The sequence below is a fragment of the Cydia strobilella genome, chromosome 13 (assembly GCF_947568885.1).
Source record: "Cydia strobilella chromosome 13, ilCydStro3.1, whole genome shotgun sequence".
Lineage (NCBI taxonomy): Eukaryota > Metazoa > Arthropoda > Insecta > Lepidoptera > Tortricidae > Cydia > Cydia strobilella.
The window spans coordinates 10,131,087-10,147,312 of NC_086053.1; the positions used below are offsets into that span (position 1 = coordinate 10,131,087).

The 16,226-nt window shown below is 36.8% G+C and overlaps 1 protein-coding gene across 9 annotated transcripts in view; it reads right to left on the reverse strand.

The window, feature by feature from the left end:
* The window catches only part of LOC134746637 (dual 3',5'-cyclic-AMP and -GMP phosphodiesterase 11-like), a 220,759-nt gene that overhangs the window by 85,447 nt on the left and 119,086 nt on the right, over positions 1-16,226 (reverse strand). For all 9 annotated transcript variants that reach the window (XM_063681094.1, XM_063681091.1, XM_063681092.1 and 6 more), the window contains exon 6: positions 3,726-3,871. In XM_063681094.1, the coding sequence (XP_063537164.1) occupies positions 3,726-3,871 (146 nt within the window). The remainder of the gene's footprint in view (positions 1-3,725; positions 3,872-16,226) is intronic.

The following is a 16,226-nucleotide window of genomic DNA, read 5'->3' on the forward strand; positions in this document are numbered from 1 at the left end:
AGCTCTTGTGGACGCTCTATCCTTATTATCCTTTTCTTTCTGTACAACCGTAAGCAAGTTTTTATTAGATCGTCCAAATTGACAATTTACTGCCTCTTTGCATAGCGAACTTCTTCGATTAGGCAAAAGAAGTAAGTTGTGTTCTACTTCCAGCATCATATGTCAAATTCTTCTGGGATCCCTATGTCTTTTATCGGCCCGATTCGAACCTTAAGATAGATGCGTCATAATCTAATCCATATCGTTTCTAGACCTAATATTTGACGTATCTTAAAGTTCGAATCAGGCCGTATATCAGAGACATGTTTATGTTTAGTAACCATAAAATGAGTATCATCGTCCAAATTGACAATTTACTGCCTCTTTGCATAGCGAACTTCTTCGATTAGGCAAAAGAAGTAAGTTGTGTTCTACTTCCAGCATCATATGTCAATTTTTCTGGGATCGCTATGTCTTTTATCGGCCCGATTCGAACCTTAAGATAGATGCGTCATAATCTAATCTATATCGTTTCTAGACCTAATATTTGACGTATCTTAAAGTTCGAATCGGGCCGTATATCAGAGACATGTTTATGTTTAGTAACCATAAAATGAGTATAGTTCTTAAGTTACCTATAACTAATCAATTTAAAGCTGGCACATTACACTAAATATATGTCTTTTTTTAACAAATCCAAAGCATCATCGGGTTTCTAGAAATACTGTCGCAAATATGTCCGCGTATATTTACTATGCACATGTTAGCAGCTTCCATTCCTTTCATTTTTAATACCTCTGAGTGTTCAGACGAGGCACGTACACATGACATCTGGCAAGCTGGGTATGTAATAATATTCGGAGACGGGGATGCGCGTCATTTGATGCTTTTAGGCATACTTTGCGAGGTATATTTTATGGCAAGACTGGAAATGTTGCCATGAATAAGAACGTAGGGTTGTCGCGGGTCCCGGATCAATTCCACATGACCACTTTTTGTAGCAATAGGTTTTTGACGAGGGTTTTTCCAACTCTTTTATCAAAAACTTCTCTTTCCTCTTATTAATGCTCTAGGTAAAGAGAACACGGCGCAAGTGACTTCGGGAGTTATGTCGCGCGCGATAGATAAATAACTTTTTCTTTCTAAACGTAACAATAAAAACGAAACGTTACTTGTGTTCCTCAGAATCTATCAGAGACCACTGAGACCAGCGACAACAATGCGATTGTGCCGCAATTAGTTGCCGTGTGCGAAAATTCAGTTCATTTCAAGTTTTTGCTTACTTATAAACGGCAAATATGGCTTGTCCTAAACAAACAAAGGATCTTTACAGGATTTATGCTGCTTTTTCATTCATACATTCTATTTCATATCATAATACCTACAAAAAGTGTGGCAACTAACATAAGTTAATAAAACAGCTTGACGTGAATGTTTCACGTGTTACCTTTGCTTGTTTGCATACAAATGCATTATTTTGTATTATATATATATTCTACGAGTCATATGTTATCGAATTTTAATAAATAAAAAACATTGAATTTAAACTTAAGCGGTGAAAGCACCTGCATTTGAACCGGAGCAAAAGAAGTAATCTGAAATTATAATAAACGTCATCCCGCTTTCACTAATAAAGAAGCTAGAAATATATTGCACATATTCCAATTTACTGACATGATCTAAGGTTATTGATGCACGTGCATAATATACTGATTTAAATAGTACTCGCTCAGAAAACTCGTAAACACGAACCGACAATGGGGCGACGTGGTAAACGAAACTATTTTACGCGATCATATATATATATATGTGCCTTTGTCTGGGAAAGTTTAGGGTTATTTCTAGAAGTTACTAATTCGCTCACTAACTTCGCTCAGAAACAGTCAGAAAGGAAGGAGTCTGTAAGTGGAGTATGTGTACAAACGCAAGAGCTAGAAGCGACGAAATAGCTTGTAGACGGTATTGCCTGATAGACGGTCTTCCTCACATTGACCTTACACAAAACGTATTTTTTTGGATTATACTGTACTTAGTGAGAAGACGGCTTCAGATTTACTCTCTGTTTAAGTAAACCATATTCATCTAGCGGTATACCACCATTATTAGCCTCTAATGGCGTTATTCATAAACGCGTTACTGGTCTGAATTAGCTATGAATCGTTTGTCTTCATCTGTCATTTTGACTTATGTACATACATACATACATACACATATATATAATCACGCCTATTTCCCGCCTTATGTATTTGTAAGAAAGTGATAAAACATAATGTAACTAAATCAGGCCCGTAAAGTTTTATGAACACGGGGGTAAATGATTAATTGGAGGTGTAGTGGTTTAGTGTAAAAAGCATATTATAATAATTTTGTCTATAATGGTCACGTGCACTATAGACCGGTCAGTCGATTTATTCCGATTGGAATAATTCTCATAATACATATTAATTTATTTTTTTCTTCTATAAGGAACCAACACATTGAACGCCAGGGTTATGATTGTCACATTTTTATCTATCGCTGTGGATATGATCGCTATTAGCTAGTAAGTGACAAGTGTAGAGTGAAAAGTAATACGCGTTTATCCACCACGACAAAATATAAAATCGCGAACAAAATAAACTCGCAGGAACAACCCGCTGTATTATTATTTAAGGATATTAAATCATGCTCATTTTTCAGATTAGCCGAGAAAGACAAATGCGGTGGGGCACTCTGATTTATTACCTGGATGTAGATTAAATGTAATAATGATTCCCCAGTTATGATAATGTCACTCGAGACAAATAACTTTCGGTTTCCCCTTTTTCTTGTTTCAATATTACGGTTTAGCAATCAGTAACTTTCTTAATAAATGGTAGGCCAGTTAATAGAATCGAAAGTGGTAAAAGTATTGTGAACGGGATTTTGCAGTTAAAAAAGAACAGATTATTGTTAAGAGGTCCATCCAGTTTACTGCCTTAGGCAGGCAGTACTGAGAAGAGTTGGAAGAGGCCTGTGCCGACAGGTACACCACACTAAGAGTCATCCTATAACATAAACGACTAAATATCTGAACTTGTATTTACAATTGTCTCTTATATGGAATAAAGGCTTATTTAATTTAATTTTAATTGTTAAGAGGGTTTAAATATCGATTCCAATTTATTTATTTCTGACCACATAAATAGTATAGTTTGAATAGGTACCACAAAGAACATAAGATCATTTATAGGAAAGTAGTCGTAACGTAACTCGTATACACGGTGGCAAAAAAGTTAGTGCATTCCCGTTGCGAGGGAGGTTTTGGGATTATACTGAGCAACTTTTACTATGGGACCAACCTGGAAATGGCAAAAAAAATTTGGCTGTTTCATACATTTTGGCTGCTTCATTTTCTATAATATAATATACGGGTATACTCATAAAAATATGAATATATGGGTATACTCGTAGTACACATACTGACACATATGCTACGCCCGTAGCGCGTAGCCAGCTTTTGTAAATTTGTCAATTATTAATCGACGAACGGCTGCTGTGCAGCGTTTGGATAATCGAGGTTCTACTGTATTGATCTTAGCGCGATGTACGAAAACGTCCGTCTAGCGTCCCAGATACCGATGGAGTAACGAAGCCCTAAAAGACCTGTTCGCTCTCAGACTACCCACTGGCATGAAGTGGCACAGAATAGGGCAGAGTAGTGGCGTTCTCTTGTGTCAGAGGCCAAGATCCTTTTTGGGTAACTGAGTCAGTGAAGTAATTCTTACCTGCCGTTCTGAGGATGCGGGGACGCCGCCTTTTCGCCCTGCACCAGGAAAAGGGACCCCCGGTCCGCGTCCAGGAGTATCGACACGTTCTGAAGGATCTTGTGGCACAGCACCCGCACCTCCAGCTCGTTGCAGATGTCTTTCACCTGAGAAACAATGGGATGTATTAGTTTGGAATTTTAAGGTTTTTGAGGATTATTTTAACTAAACGGGACTTAACCCTTTGACAGCCAAAAACTGTCGCGCGCGGCAACAGCCCAATATCGACGCCCCTCCGTGCATTCCGACAAGCAGAGCCCTGAATTTTCATGGCAACACAAAATACTGTCGCAATCTTGCTAGAGTTAGAAACATTTTTACTTACTTTATTTCTTTTTGGAAGTTAAAAAAAAACTTAATATTTTTAAACTTAGATCCTGCATTTTTTATCATTTCCATATATTATTAGGGTTCCGTACCCAAAGGGTAAAAACGGGACCCTATTACTAAGACTCCGCTGTCTGTCTGTCTGTCCGTCTGTCACCAGGCTGTATCTCGTGAACCGTGATAGCTAGACAGTCGAAATTTACACAGATGCTGTATTTCTGTTGCCGCTATAACAACAAATACTAAAAATAGAATAAAATAAATATTTAAGTGGGGCTCCCATACAATAAACGTGACTTTTTTTGCTGTTTTTTCGTAATGGTACGGAAGCCTTCGTGCGCGAGTCCGACTCGCACTTGGCCGGTTTTTCTTTAATATCCACATTATTGTGATAAATTGCTCATTTGCCAGATTTTGTTATAAAATTCAACAATTCCCTATTAAATACCCGCGTAAATGGTTCGAAATCCGCGCTCGTAACGTCACGTTCGAAATGACTAGAGAAATCATAAACGTTTAGTATAAATATATATTCTTTATACTATGGAAAATATACTTATATGAATGATGCTTGTACCTACACACGAAAATCCATTTCAATAAAATAAGAGACCCAATACGCGATGGTATGTAAGTACAGCAAACGTCAAAAGTCAGTCCCCCATTATTTTACACGTTTCTGCCATGGCAATGCAATCGTTTACATTACTCCCACTGTCTTGCACATAGCCCATATTGGCTGGTACCGTATGTTGCATTGACTAAATCATTATTCAAGTCAGCACTCCGGCGCTTCGTCTCCGTCCGCGGAAGGGTGTGAAGCGACCCCAAGTGCAAGATCGAATTGACTGATACATAACGTGTAAAGCTAGCAAAACTAATTTCAACCTTGTTTTATCGGTATAGGGTTTAAAATGGATGGAACATATCACACGTGACTGCACAGTAGAAAATCGATCACAGCCTGAAGAACCGCCGGATGAATGTGAATGTACTGTTTGCAATTATGTTCAAACAATTTATTACGAATACGTCAGGTACTTACTTACTAGTTTGGCGCAATGATCCAAAATGAGTCTTGGCCTGTAAAAAAGTGCACGCCATTTTACCCAGTTCTGCGCGGGTTCACACCAGTTTCCAATCCAGAATACCTCAGGTAATTATTCCGAGCCAATGTTTTTTAATAAAAGTGTAGAAGTACAACCATTTTAATTAATAGCGTGTTAGTTTGTAAATATAAACGTTACGCACGAACGAATACGAATTCAAGCTACCTTATGACGCTTGTCACAACAGCGAAGTCTTACACGGACATTTACACATTTGTTGACGGTTATGACAGAGTCAGGGACAAATGCGAGTCCCTTAAGCATACTGTGCATTATTGGAAACTCGGGCAACCTTAGTCACCACTATCAGAAACCATTAATTTACCCCTTCTTAATTTTTTAAGCGCAACAATAAAATCTTCGGATATGTTCTCTAACTATCTATAAAAAACCAGCCTAATAATAGACCTAAATCTCGCATCCACGCGTAATACGACCCGAACTATACACCTAAACAAACTTCGTCAAAGCAAATAACTGGTCAAACCCTCGGTAGCTTAGTCAGTCTTAGTTAACAGCCTGTTGAATTGACTAGAGTTTCGTGTTTTCTCTTGTTAAATTAAGTCAAACGTACACCAGATTTTAAGGGCACTTAGTTGGTTAGCCACAGAGTGCGAATATTACCTACTGATTTTCAATTGGTATGATATTTTGTTATTTTAGCTAACATGCTCAATGCTGGCATACGGAACTTAATATAATGAAGATAGAACAAGAAGAATTGAACTGGAGACGAGTGACTTATTTTTATTATTAACTGGAATGAACTGATAATTGATGGGTTCATTCATATTTTTACCAAATTGAAGATCTACTAGTTCCATTTGATTTTATATTTTCCATTATATTTTCTATGTTATTAAAAAAAATTGAGAAACAAAACAATGCTAAACATCATAGTTAGTTTTGCCATATATAATGTCCCTTTTTATTATAAAAACTTGAGTCATTTCTGTACAAAGTTTGCTTCATGTTATGGGTGTCGGAAAACTTCATTCATGTTCCAAATTGCGGTTCTATTGTTTAAGGAACAAGCGCCATGTTTTGCGAATGCTGTTAAGCACTATGCAGGTTGTTTATTGTTATTACTTAACCCTGTTGCTGCTATGCTAAAGCTGAAAGCGAGGAAACAAGCAATATTTTATCGTTAGTCACTCACGCATCAATATTATCAGTTATTTTTTTGTTTATGTTTTGAATAGAAATATTATTTAACTCCTCCGCCTTGTTGTCACTATATGATTTGGTTACAATAGCGTTAAATACTCTTCCATATTTATATTTATATTTGTGATTTTCGCTTAATCGTAGGCTAACAGGAAAACGAAGGGTCCGAAAACAGCGTTGCCTCCACCCGTTTCATCTCATCCCGACAGGTTTAATTCACCTTTAGCTTCGATTTCCGTTCAATTTCCGCAACTAAATGTATAGATTTGGAACGGATAGAGGGTCGGTTTTTCGTCTAGAAATCTTCTAGAAAACGATTTTCGCTCATCTCGTGATATTTTTAAAAGAAAAAAGTAAAAAACTGTACTGCCGACTTTATGACGTCACAGCAACTATCCCCACCACTTTCGCGCTTGTCATCTCATATATTTGTGTTCAGGACATCAGACTGAATGTACTAATACCAAATATACCCATCTCCAAGACGACATGAGCGAAAAGTAACCTAAAGCCTGTTCGGCCACTCTACTAGGAATATTATCAAACATGTATGTTTGTTTATTAATAATATTTTCATCATAGTACAAACAGCAACAATCTTAACTTTCCAGGACCTTATGTTTTCTGTGTGGGCGATGGTACTGTGACTGATAATTTTCATGAATATATACTATTTCCTTGAGGGAAAGAGTGGATATAAAGTATGGAAAACAACATGATAGAACGAAACAATCCGAAATACCTCGGTCATGTATATCTAAATAACGGTCTGGCTGTATTGATGAAAAGGCATTATTATTATGCTGATGACTAGACAAAAAATAAAACCTCTACGTATTTATGAACATAAAAAATACTAAGGCTTAGCCACATAAAATTTTCCACGGTGAAATGACGGCTTGATACGTTTATTTTTTGTAGCAGGAGCTTTAATGACAAACTTCACTAATTTCTAGAACAGGCAATGAGAATAAATTATTAGTTCTGTGTAGATATAGACATAGACTACTTTGTCTACATTATAATTATTTCTTCTACACGAAGTTCTTTTTTTATTCAAGATCCATGGATATTAATATTATCTATGCCAATTTTTTGAGCAATCGTTCAGGTCGCTATAAATGAAACAATGGGGTTGGCCGGTCGAAGTGTTCAGCAGATGGCGCCAATTGTGTAAAATTTTTGTTTTTTTTAAAGGAATTTTATGCCCTTTAAGCCAAAATCTCATAGAAAAAACCGGCCAAGTGCGAGTCGGACTCGCCCACCGAGGGTTCCGTGGTGACAGACAGACAGACGGATAGCAGAGTCTTAGTAATAGGGTCCCGTTTTTACCCTTTGGGTACGGAACCCTAAATAGGGGCAAACTATGATGGCGCATTCTATTGTATTTTTAAGTTTCTTCATAATGCGTCAAATGTTATTAAGTTGCTGAAAAGAGTACGAAACTGTTTTCTTTATAATTATGTACCTATGTTACTATTTAGTGGCAACTTTATAGGTTGGTGCAACGACTTATAAATAATATTATATTAAATAATTTTTGTTCCGTTTGTGCCCAAGTAAACATTAAAACATCTTAAGAGTCAGGAACATCTTGATGTGTCGGTAAACCAACCAACACCACGGCACCCATTGCCGTCCGCGGTCCAATGATCACACTTTGTCGCATCGCTGCGTAACTGCGTTCGACTGGCTGACCAACACGGTCCTATTCTGGCTAACTGAGGTTACTACTGCAATTGGCGTACCTAGGTCCTAGCTGGGACCTTATTTGTTGCGAGTCACGGTCATAAATACGAAATAGACGGCTGTTAAATTCAAGGAACGAGGTTAGATTATAGTTTTTGGTTGTAAATATACAGTTAGCTTGTGTCTTAAAATATTTTCTGTCCAAGCTAGCATCGTCAGTGATGAATACATACTTCAGGTCTTGTTTATAAAATAGCAACATGACTAGGTTCGATATTATTTTATCCTAAATATGTACGTAACGTAAAGAGAATATTATCGATACCTACATACAGTTGTGTGCAATAAAATAGCAGTCAGTAGGAAAATGAATATTAGGGGAAAACAATAACTTTAGATCAATTATATTGGATTTTTTTTATAATTCTTCTGCATTACTTAACATTGTTTCAAAATTAACTGTAACCTTTACTTAAATAATATTGGAAGTTTAAAAAAATATCATGAAAATCGGCTTTTTTACTACCTCGCGGAAATTCTTATAAAAACGTAACAACTTACGAAAAAAATACAATTTTGTACTATAATTGTAACTTAGTATATTGCCTATTATTTCCAATCAAAGCTTTACATCTAAACCCATGTCATCCAGAATTTTTTTCCATAAGACGATCTCCGTCCCAGTGTGTACTAGTAGTCCATCATTCGGAATTTGTTGTTGATTTTTGACCGAATACTTGGTTTCTCATGGGCGGCACTATCATTTAGAGCCTTAAGCAAACAAACAAAACCAAGTATTTGGGTAAAAATCAACAAAAAAGTAGTAAGTACACTTTGAGACAAAGATCGTCTTAGAGAATTTTTTTTTCTGGATGACGAGTTTAGATGTAAAGCTTTGATTGGAAATAATAGGCAAGATACTAAATTACAATTACAGTACAAAATTGTATTTTTTTCGTAGATTGTTACGTTTTTATAAGAATTTTCGCGAGGTAGTAAAAAAAACGATTTACATGATATTTTTTTAAATACTTACAGTATTATTTAAGCAAGTTGATTTTGAAACAATGTCTAGTAATGCAGAAGAATTAAAAACAAATTGATCTAAAGTTATAGTTTTCTCTTAATTTTCATTTTCCTATTGACTGCTATTATATTGCACACGGCTGTACCTACTTTGAAGCCGCGCCACGCAGCAGAAGCAGTTATTTCAAAGCAGTTTACGCTACGATGTGTTGAAACAATCATTTTGAAGAGAAATTCGGTATAAATCAGAATCAGTTCCCGTAGAAACAAGCGCCCTGCGTTTATTTAGCAACCGTGAATATTCATAGTCCTCATTGATGGCCGATGTCGACTGAAAGCGGCATTTATCTACAAGCTTCTCACATAAACACTAACTTCCCAACGCTCATCTCTTGTCAACGCTTATTCCATTCCGAATATAAACATTATAAAGCAAGTGATAAAGTTCATTTTGCAACATCACGAAGGATAACATACGTGTATGGGCTAGTTATAGGCAGATAAAGCTCACGACGTATCTGTTTTGCTTTACCATATTTCGAATGACTGTTTATTTGGTTACGAAGCAGCTCTGGTTAATTTTGATTGGTGTTTTGTTACGCTCATGAATGGTTTCACTCAATTAAGCGCAATTGTTGGTCCTATGAATTAAATACGAAGTAGTTGATCGATAATATAGCTACGCCTAAATTCGGTTGGTAGGATAATCATAGAATGAATATACGAGTATACAATGTTGACGACTTTGACTAAATTGACATTAACATATACTTACTAGCTTTTGCCGGCAACTTCGTCTGCGTAGAATTAGTAATTTGAAGAGCTTATTTTTATCCAATATGCTTTTTTATTGATTCCCCATATTATTATCTTCCTTATTTGAGGGACAATACTATAACGCCTAGGTAATGTGTGATAGTAATCATTCGATTTGAGCATATATGTGGTATTTACTATAAAAAGGGAATTTATTGTCGATGGCGCCTGCGCCATTATTAACGATGCTCCGATATAAATACAATGCCGCGCGACGCTGTGCGGCGTAAGCGCCATCGACAATAAGGTCCCTTTCTATAGAAAATGCCCCATATGCTTACATCAATTATCAGGGGATACATCAATTATGTTACTTCCACCCCGCTTTTCACCCTCTTAAGGGATGATTTTAGGCATAAAAACTATCCTATGTCCTTCCCCAGGACTCAAACTATTTCTATACCAGATTTCAACTAAAGATGTTACAGACAGACAGACAAACAGAAACCCTTTCGTATTTATAATATTATAGTATGGATACAATTGATGATGTTGACGTCAAGTAGGCATGTCATAGGTACTTTATACATATACTTTGGATACGATTAGTACATAGACATATAAAATCACCAATCTTATACATATATATATATTTCAATGAATTCTATATACAACTACATTGTTTCATTTCAGGAACCACGTTAGATCAACTACATTCACAATAGAATGACTGAAGTCTTATCTCCATTATTCCTACATCACACGAGCCGGAAGAACCAATGATTAGTTCCTGAGCAGCCGCAACAGTTTCACAACTATCGAACAATTCATTTCATTCACTCATTCGCTCGTTCGCTCATTTGTCTGAACGTTCTGACTGATGAGATTTACTTAGCCTCATTGTTTACCGTTGGGATATTATATAATATCGGAAACGTTATAGCAATGACATTATAACTAGATATTACTCAACCGTACTATGCATAGTTATTAAAATATCTAAATGTAAATCAACAAAACAACAAGAATCAATTTGTGAATGCAAATAAATAACTCAGTCCCCCTTTCATTAGCTTAGCAGAATGAGAAGGTTGACAGAATTCTGACAGACAGACAAACTGACAGGGGAGGCTTAGTATAAGCTAAGGTCCCGTTTGTCCTTTTCGAGTACGGAACCATAAAAAACGAAGTGTTGAATCCCTTTTAGTCCTTGCAGGATTATTGGACCGGTCACGTTCGACCTAAATCGTCGATAATTAATCATTTCGTTTATCTACCGCGACAGGGATAAATTGCCATGGCGAATTAAACAAATGCCCTCCATCCCGGCGTAGATTAGGTTCAGATGTGTTTGTGACCCGGGCAAATTGAACTCCGAATCATCTCATCTAATCTATAGGTTATACCTATGCTACACAGATGAATATATAAAATTCGTACATCGTACATTACATATGCAAATGTGCTTCGCTAAAAAAATACTTACGGTAAAATTTAAAATATAAATATGATAGGCATAGATATGGATATAGATATGGCTCGATGTCGTGAAAGCCGATATGAGCGTAAACGGGCTCACACGAGAGGACGCCCAGGATCGCGCAAAGTGGAGAAAGGCTAGTAGGAAAGCGGACCCTGGCAAAGGCCGGGATAACGCTAGGTAGAAGAAGAAGAAGAAGAAGGCATATATGACTCATTCATCCATGCTTATAAGTAACCTTTAATTCGACAAGGTAAGTACAAAACACTGAACATAACGTTTGACTCTTATTATACCTAGCAGTCGCTGGATTCGTAAAAACTTTCGGCAATTCTTCGGTCCGTAATGAAATGAAATGAAAATGTTAAGCGTCTCCTGCGCTCCTGCAACCGGAAAAACCTAAGATTCCCCGAAAGGAGTAACTACCCAACCAAAATTTCATTTGTTTTAAACTCTCGTAATTAAACGTCGATTACTTGCTAATACAGAATGGACATCGTCAAAGACTACATACATTGCCAGCATTGGCACATTGTTACTACTTCATTTTATGCTAATTAAGTTCCGATGGCATTAACGGAGTGTGCTAAAAGTTTACTTGTCCAGTTATGGAGATAAATAGCACGTCTGTAACGTTTTTTTTTATTCGCATATGCCAGTTTAAGATCTACTTATTCTCAAGTTCAAGAGCAAAATTTGTTACATAGGCCACCGCCTGTAACTATTTTATTTTTACAGTTAGAAAGGGTATGTGCCTGTATTATTATTAAAGGTTAATTATTTAGTTTTTAAATAAAATGTGTTTGAGAAGCCTATCGCCCATGGTTACGTAATGATAGGGAATTAAAGAGAATGTGGAAGAGTGATTCAATTGACCCCATAGGTGTGTTAATTGAAACACTATGTGGGGACGTTTGAAACACCTTAATATGTATATAATAAAAACCCTTTGAAAAAAAAAACCCTTGTTGTGGCAATAAATAATTTATCTATCTATCTATCTATCTATATTCGGCAAAATGAAAGATAATTTGTTATTTTTAGAGCCCTGAATTTTTGCGGCAAAACAAAAAGCTGTCGCAATCTTGCAAGAGTTAGAAACATTTTTTTATCGATATCGATAGTTGGGTAATGAAAGAACGAAAACTGTTGGAAACGTTTCAATCGTCCCCAAGTACGTTGTTTCAACCGTCCCCACGTCACATGTTTTACTTCAAGGACTAATTAAATATTATTTACAAACAACACTTCATCGCTGTTTAATGGCAGTTAAAATATTCCATAATTCCTATCCAAAACACCAAAAGAATTCAAGTAGTCAAAATACATAAGTAAAAAAAAATTACGAAAAAGTATGCGAGCACAGGTCCTTCACTTTATACCGCGAAATTTTTGAACGGCTCCTCAAGTCTACTGCGTTGCTCGCGCGCTCGAGCGCTATCGGTCCAGGATTTAAGAATGACTGACCGCATAGCCTGAGTATTGCGTCACATGCATAGGTAATTTATAAAAAATATGATCATCATAGCATATTTCAATTGTCCCCGTCTTACCCTAATAGTAATACCGTTCATTATAAAGTCCAACGTCTCAAGCCCGCTCTACATTTTCGTAAAGAATACGCCAGATTATACATAGATACGCGCTATGTCGACTTACCTAATAAATGTTAGAAAAATTACAAATGATGACGTATTTCAGGTTAAAATATTTGACTAGCCATATGCCCTAGCTATTTGCCTAGATCACTACGCTGTTGCATAATAATTATTGAAACGTATAAAGAAAGGCATCTAAAGCCTGCGAGTATGAATGCTTACTGTCAAGAGTGTCAAGACTTCATTCCTTGTCTCATATTTATTGCACATTCCTTTTATTTTCAGATTTTTTGCACTGAACAGCAATATCCAGCCATTGTTATTTGTTAAAGAATGCGACGCGTGTGCGCCAGCCCCAACAGCCTCCTACGTGTAGTGGCCAGCAGTCTGGATTGCCCGTTCCAGCACCACTGGATGAAATTACATGTCCGGTGACAGCGGGCAATCTAGACTGCGCAGTTGATAGGTTAGGATTTTTAGTTTTAGTTTTTTGTTTTAGCCTTAAGTAATACTAACATTATCCTTGTTTTGTTTTTGTTTTGTTATTTGTTAAGTACTAACCAATATTTATGGATACCTAATGTGTCTAAAATAAAGTATTTAATTCAATTCAATAATTATGGTGATGGAGCACAGACATCCTTGCACCCAATACCAAACCATAGCCATTATTACCTTCTTAAAACCGTTAGTATAACGAAAACACTCACTATCGAGTACGACTGCGCTTGAACGTACCGCCGACTATGGATCATAAATAAAGATGCGAAAGACAGCAACGATTTACACAGAAGTATTTGTATGAACAGCTTTATCTGTTCCCGTTATCTGTCATTCGGTTAGGGATGTCAATTACAAATCTAAAAAGTAGATTCCTTATGGGCGCAATATAAGAATGAAATCCTATCAGCACTTAATAACAAAAAGTGATTACATAATTATGTATATTAGCTTTTTTATTAGGGAACCTGGATAACCTAAATAATAACCTCGTCGTTTGTTTAGTTTGACCCTGGCCCTTTTCGTCAAGCAGGTATGTCATTTGTCACCTGAAACTGATAATTCACAGGTTTCTGGGTCAACAGGTAACAATAGTCAATAGTTACCATAATTACATGTCCATTTTATTCAGAGATGTACAGCGAATGTCATTGTCAAGTGACATTGTCAATTCGGTGAAATGGCCGGCTGGCAACCCTAGTTGCGGCTTGCAGACAGCTCTCAATGAATCGGTAATGAATCATTCGGTTCAATCGCTTTCGTGTCGGATGCACCTCAATCGGTATGTATTCAATTGAGCTGCGGGCTTTAATTCGCTGACGCATCTTATTAACTGAACATTTCTAGTCAAATTAATCAAAGCGGCTAGACAATGGAAGGGTCTAGATCGCTTTGACGAAGCAGATACCTATTGTGTGGGCGAATTTCGAAATCGTTCCAGTAATCAAGATACCCCACAATAATTTGGGTTGATAAAGTTTGTAATACGGTTTATAGTTATGTTTAAATCAATAATTACTGTCATCAAGGACTGTTCAAGATAGTGGTATCCACAGTGCTTAAGTTGGGACCTAACTAGTACAGAAGAAGGAATTAGAGCGATAAATGTGTTTCTGTTTTAGTTATAACTTAGTATTTAATTTTGGGTGTCTTGAAAACCAGCGTACGTGCGCGAGCGGCATCCTATTTAGTGTACTTATCATTATTTAATTTTGTTGATGTGATGTATGTTTTTACGCCAAATAAATATTTTCTATTTCTATTGCAAATGTGTTTGTGTGCTAAATTATTAACTAAAATAAGGCGGCTATTTTCAGCAAAGCACAGCGCAACTGAACAAATTAACACATCACGCAACAAAGTTGCACCAACGAGTTGGATGGGCGGTCGTAAATGAATAATAAATCCAGAACTTTCAGGCCAAAAATAATGTTGTTGTGCAACACCTACTGACAATTACGTTGAATCTGAAATTAATTAATTTAAGAAATTGGACCGGCTATGCAAAGATGTGAGCTCGAATCCCACGTTGGCCAGAGTTTTATAAATATAAGAAATAGTATGTAATTTGCAGCGGTAAGTCGTTTCAACTTCTATGTGTAGTTAACAAAAAGTTATGAGAATCCGTCCCAAAATCCCAATACCTCAACTAACTACAGTCTTCTCTACCGGAAGATCAAGTAGCAGACGCAGTGCCTACGCACATTTTCAGTAAGAGTCCCGCATTTCAGATTAAATAAGTAAGTGCTAAAATGCGGAGGGCAATCGACTTAAAAGGTTTTATAAGATCTAGGATAACAACTCGTAAAATTGTCCTTTTTGGTCAGAAGTCCGATCAAAGTACGTGCTATAAAATCTACATATGAACAGTGATAAGTAAAACCTTTTCGTACATCCGAACAGTTTCCACAGCTTCCGCTCTTGAGACATTTAAATGCATTCTGTCGTGTCAAAGCGACGGGTGCCTGTAAGTAAACATTATTATTGTTTTCATCTATACATATTATTGTAATAAAATGGTTCTATTATACGTCATATACATTTTAACATTTGTGTAAATAATGGCTTTCAGCTCAAATTTATAGCTGGGAGATGCGGATTGGATTTCTAATGTTTCTTTATAAATACATATGAAAACTGATTGACTTAAACTGTCACAGCTCTAGTGAGCATATCTGAGTTACACATATGTATAAGGCAGCCTTTGACATGACTGTCGTTTCACAAACGAAATTATCGGCAAACACGACCATTACAAACCGATCTCGTGGTCACAGATATACGAGGAGCTAGCCCATGGCTAGCTTCGCGTCGTCCGACAAAATCGAAACTCATCCACGAATTGCCCTTTCCCGGCCTCTGCAATAATACATACAGTACATAATTACGGTGCTACTTTCCGAATGCCTAAGCACTTTCCGTGCCTATGCCAAAAATTTAAATGGCTAATGTACAGTCGCCATCAGATATATCGGAGCGGCCAAGGTATTCACAATATCTGAACACGCGCTCTAACGCCTTGACAATAGAGGCGTGTTCAGATATTTGTGAGCCCCTTGACCGCTTAGATATATCTGATGGCGACTGTACTGTAAAACTTTGTACAATACACAATACACTTGCGTATAGGTAATTCGCAACTCGTGTCGATTTAATACAATCGGTTCGGTCGTGTTTTATTATCACCACATTCACCACTCGTTGCGCATTTCCTACTTTCCGCACTTGTATCGTAAATAACTATTTATCAACCGTATGTGTAGTGAAGAAATATGGTCCATTAAAGGTCAGATAAGCTTGTTGCTTTCAG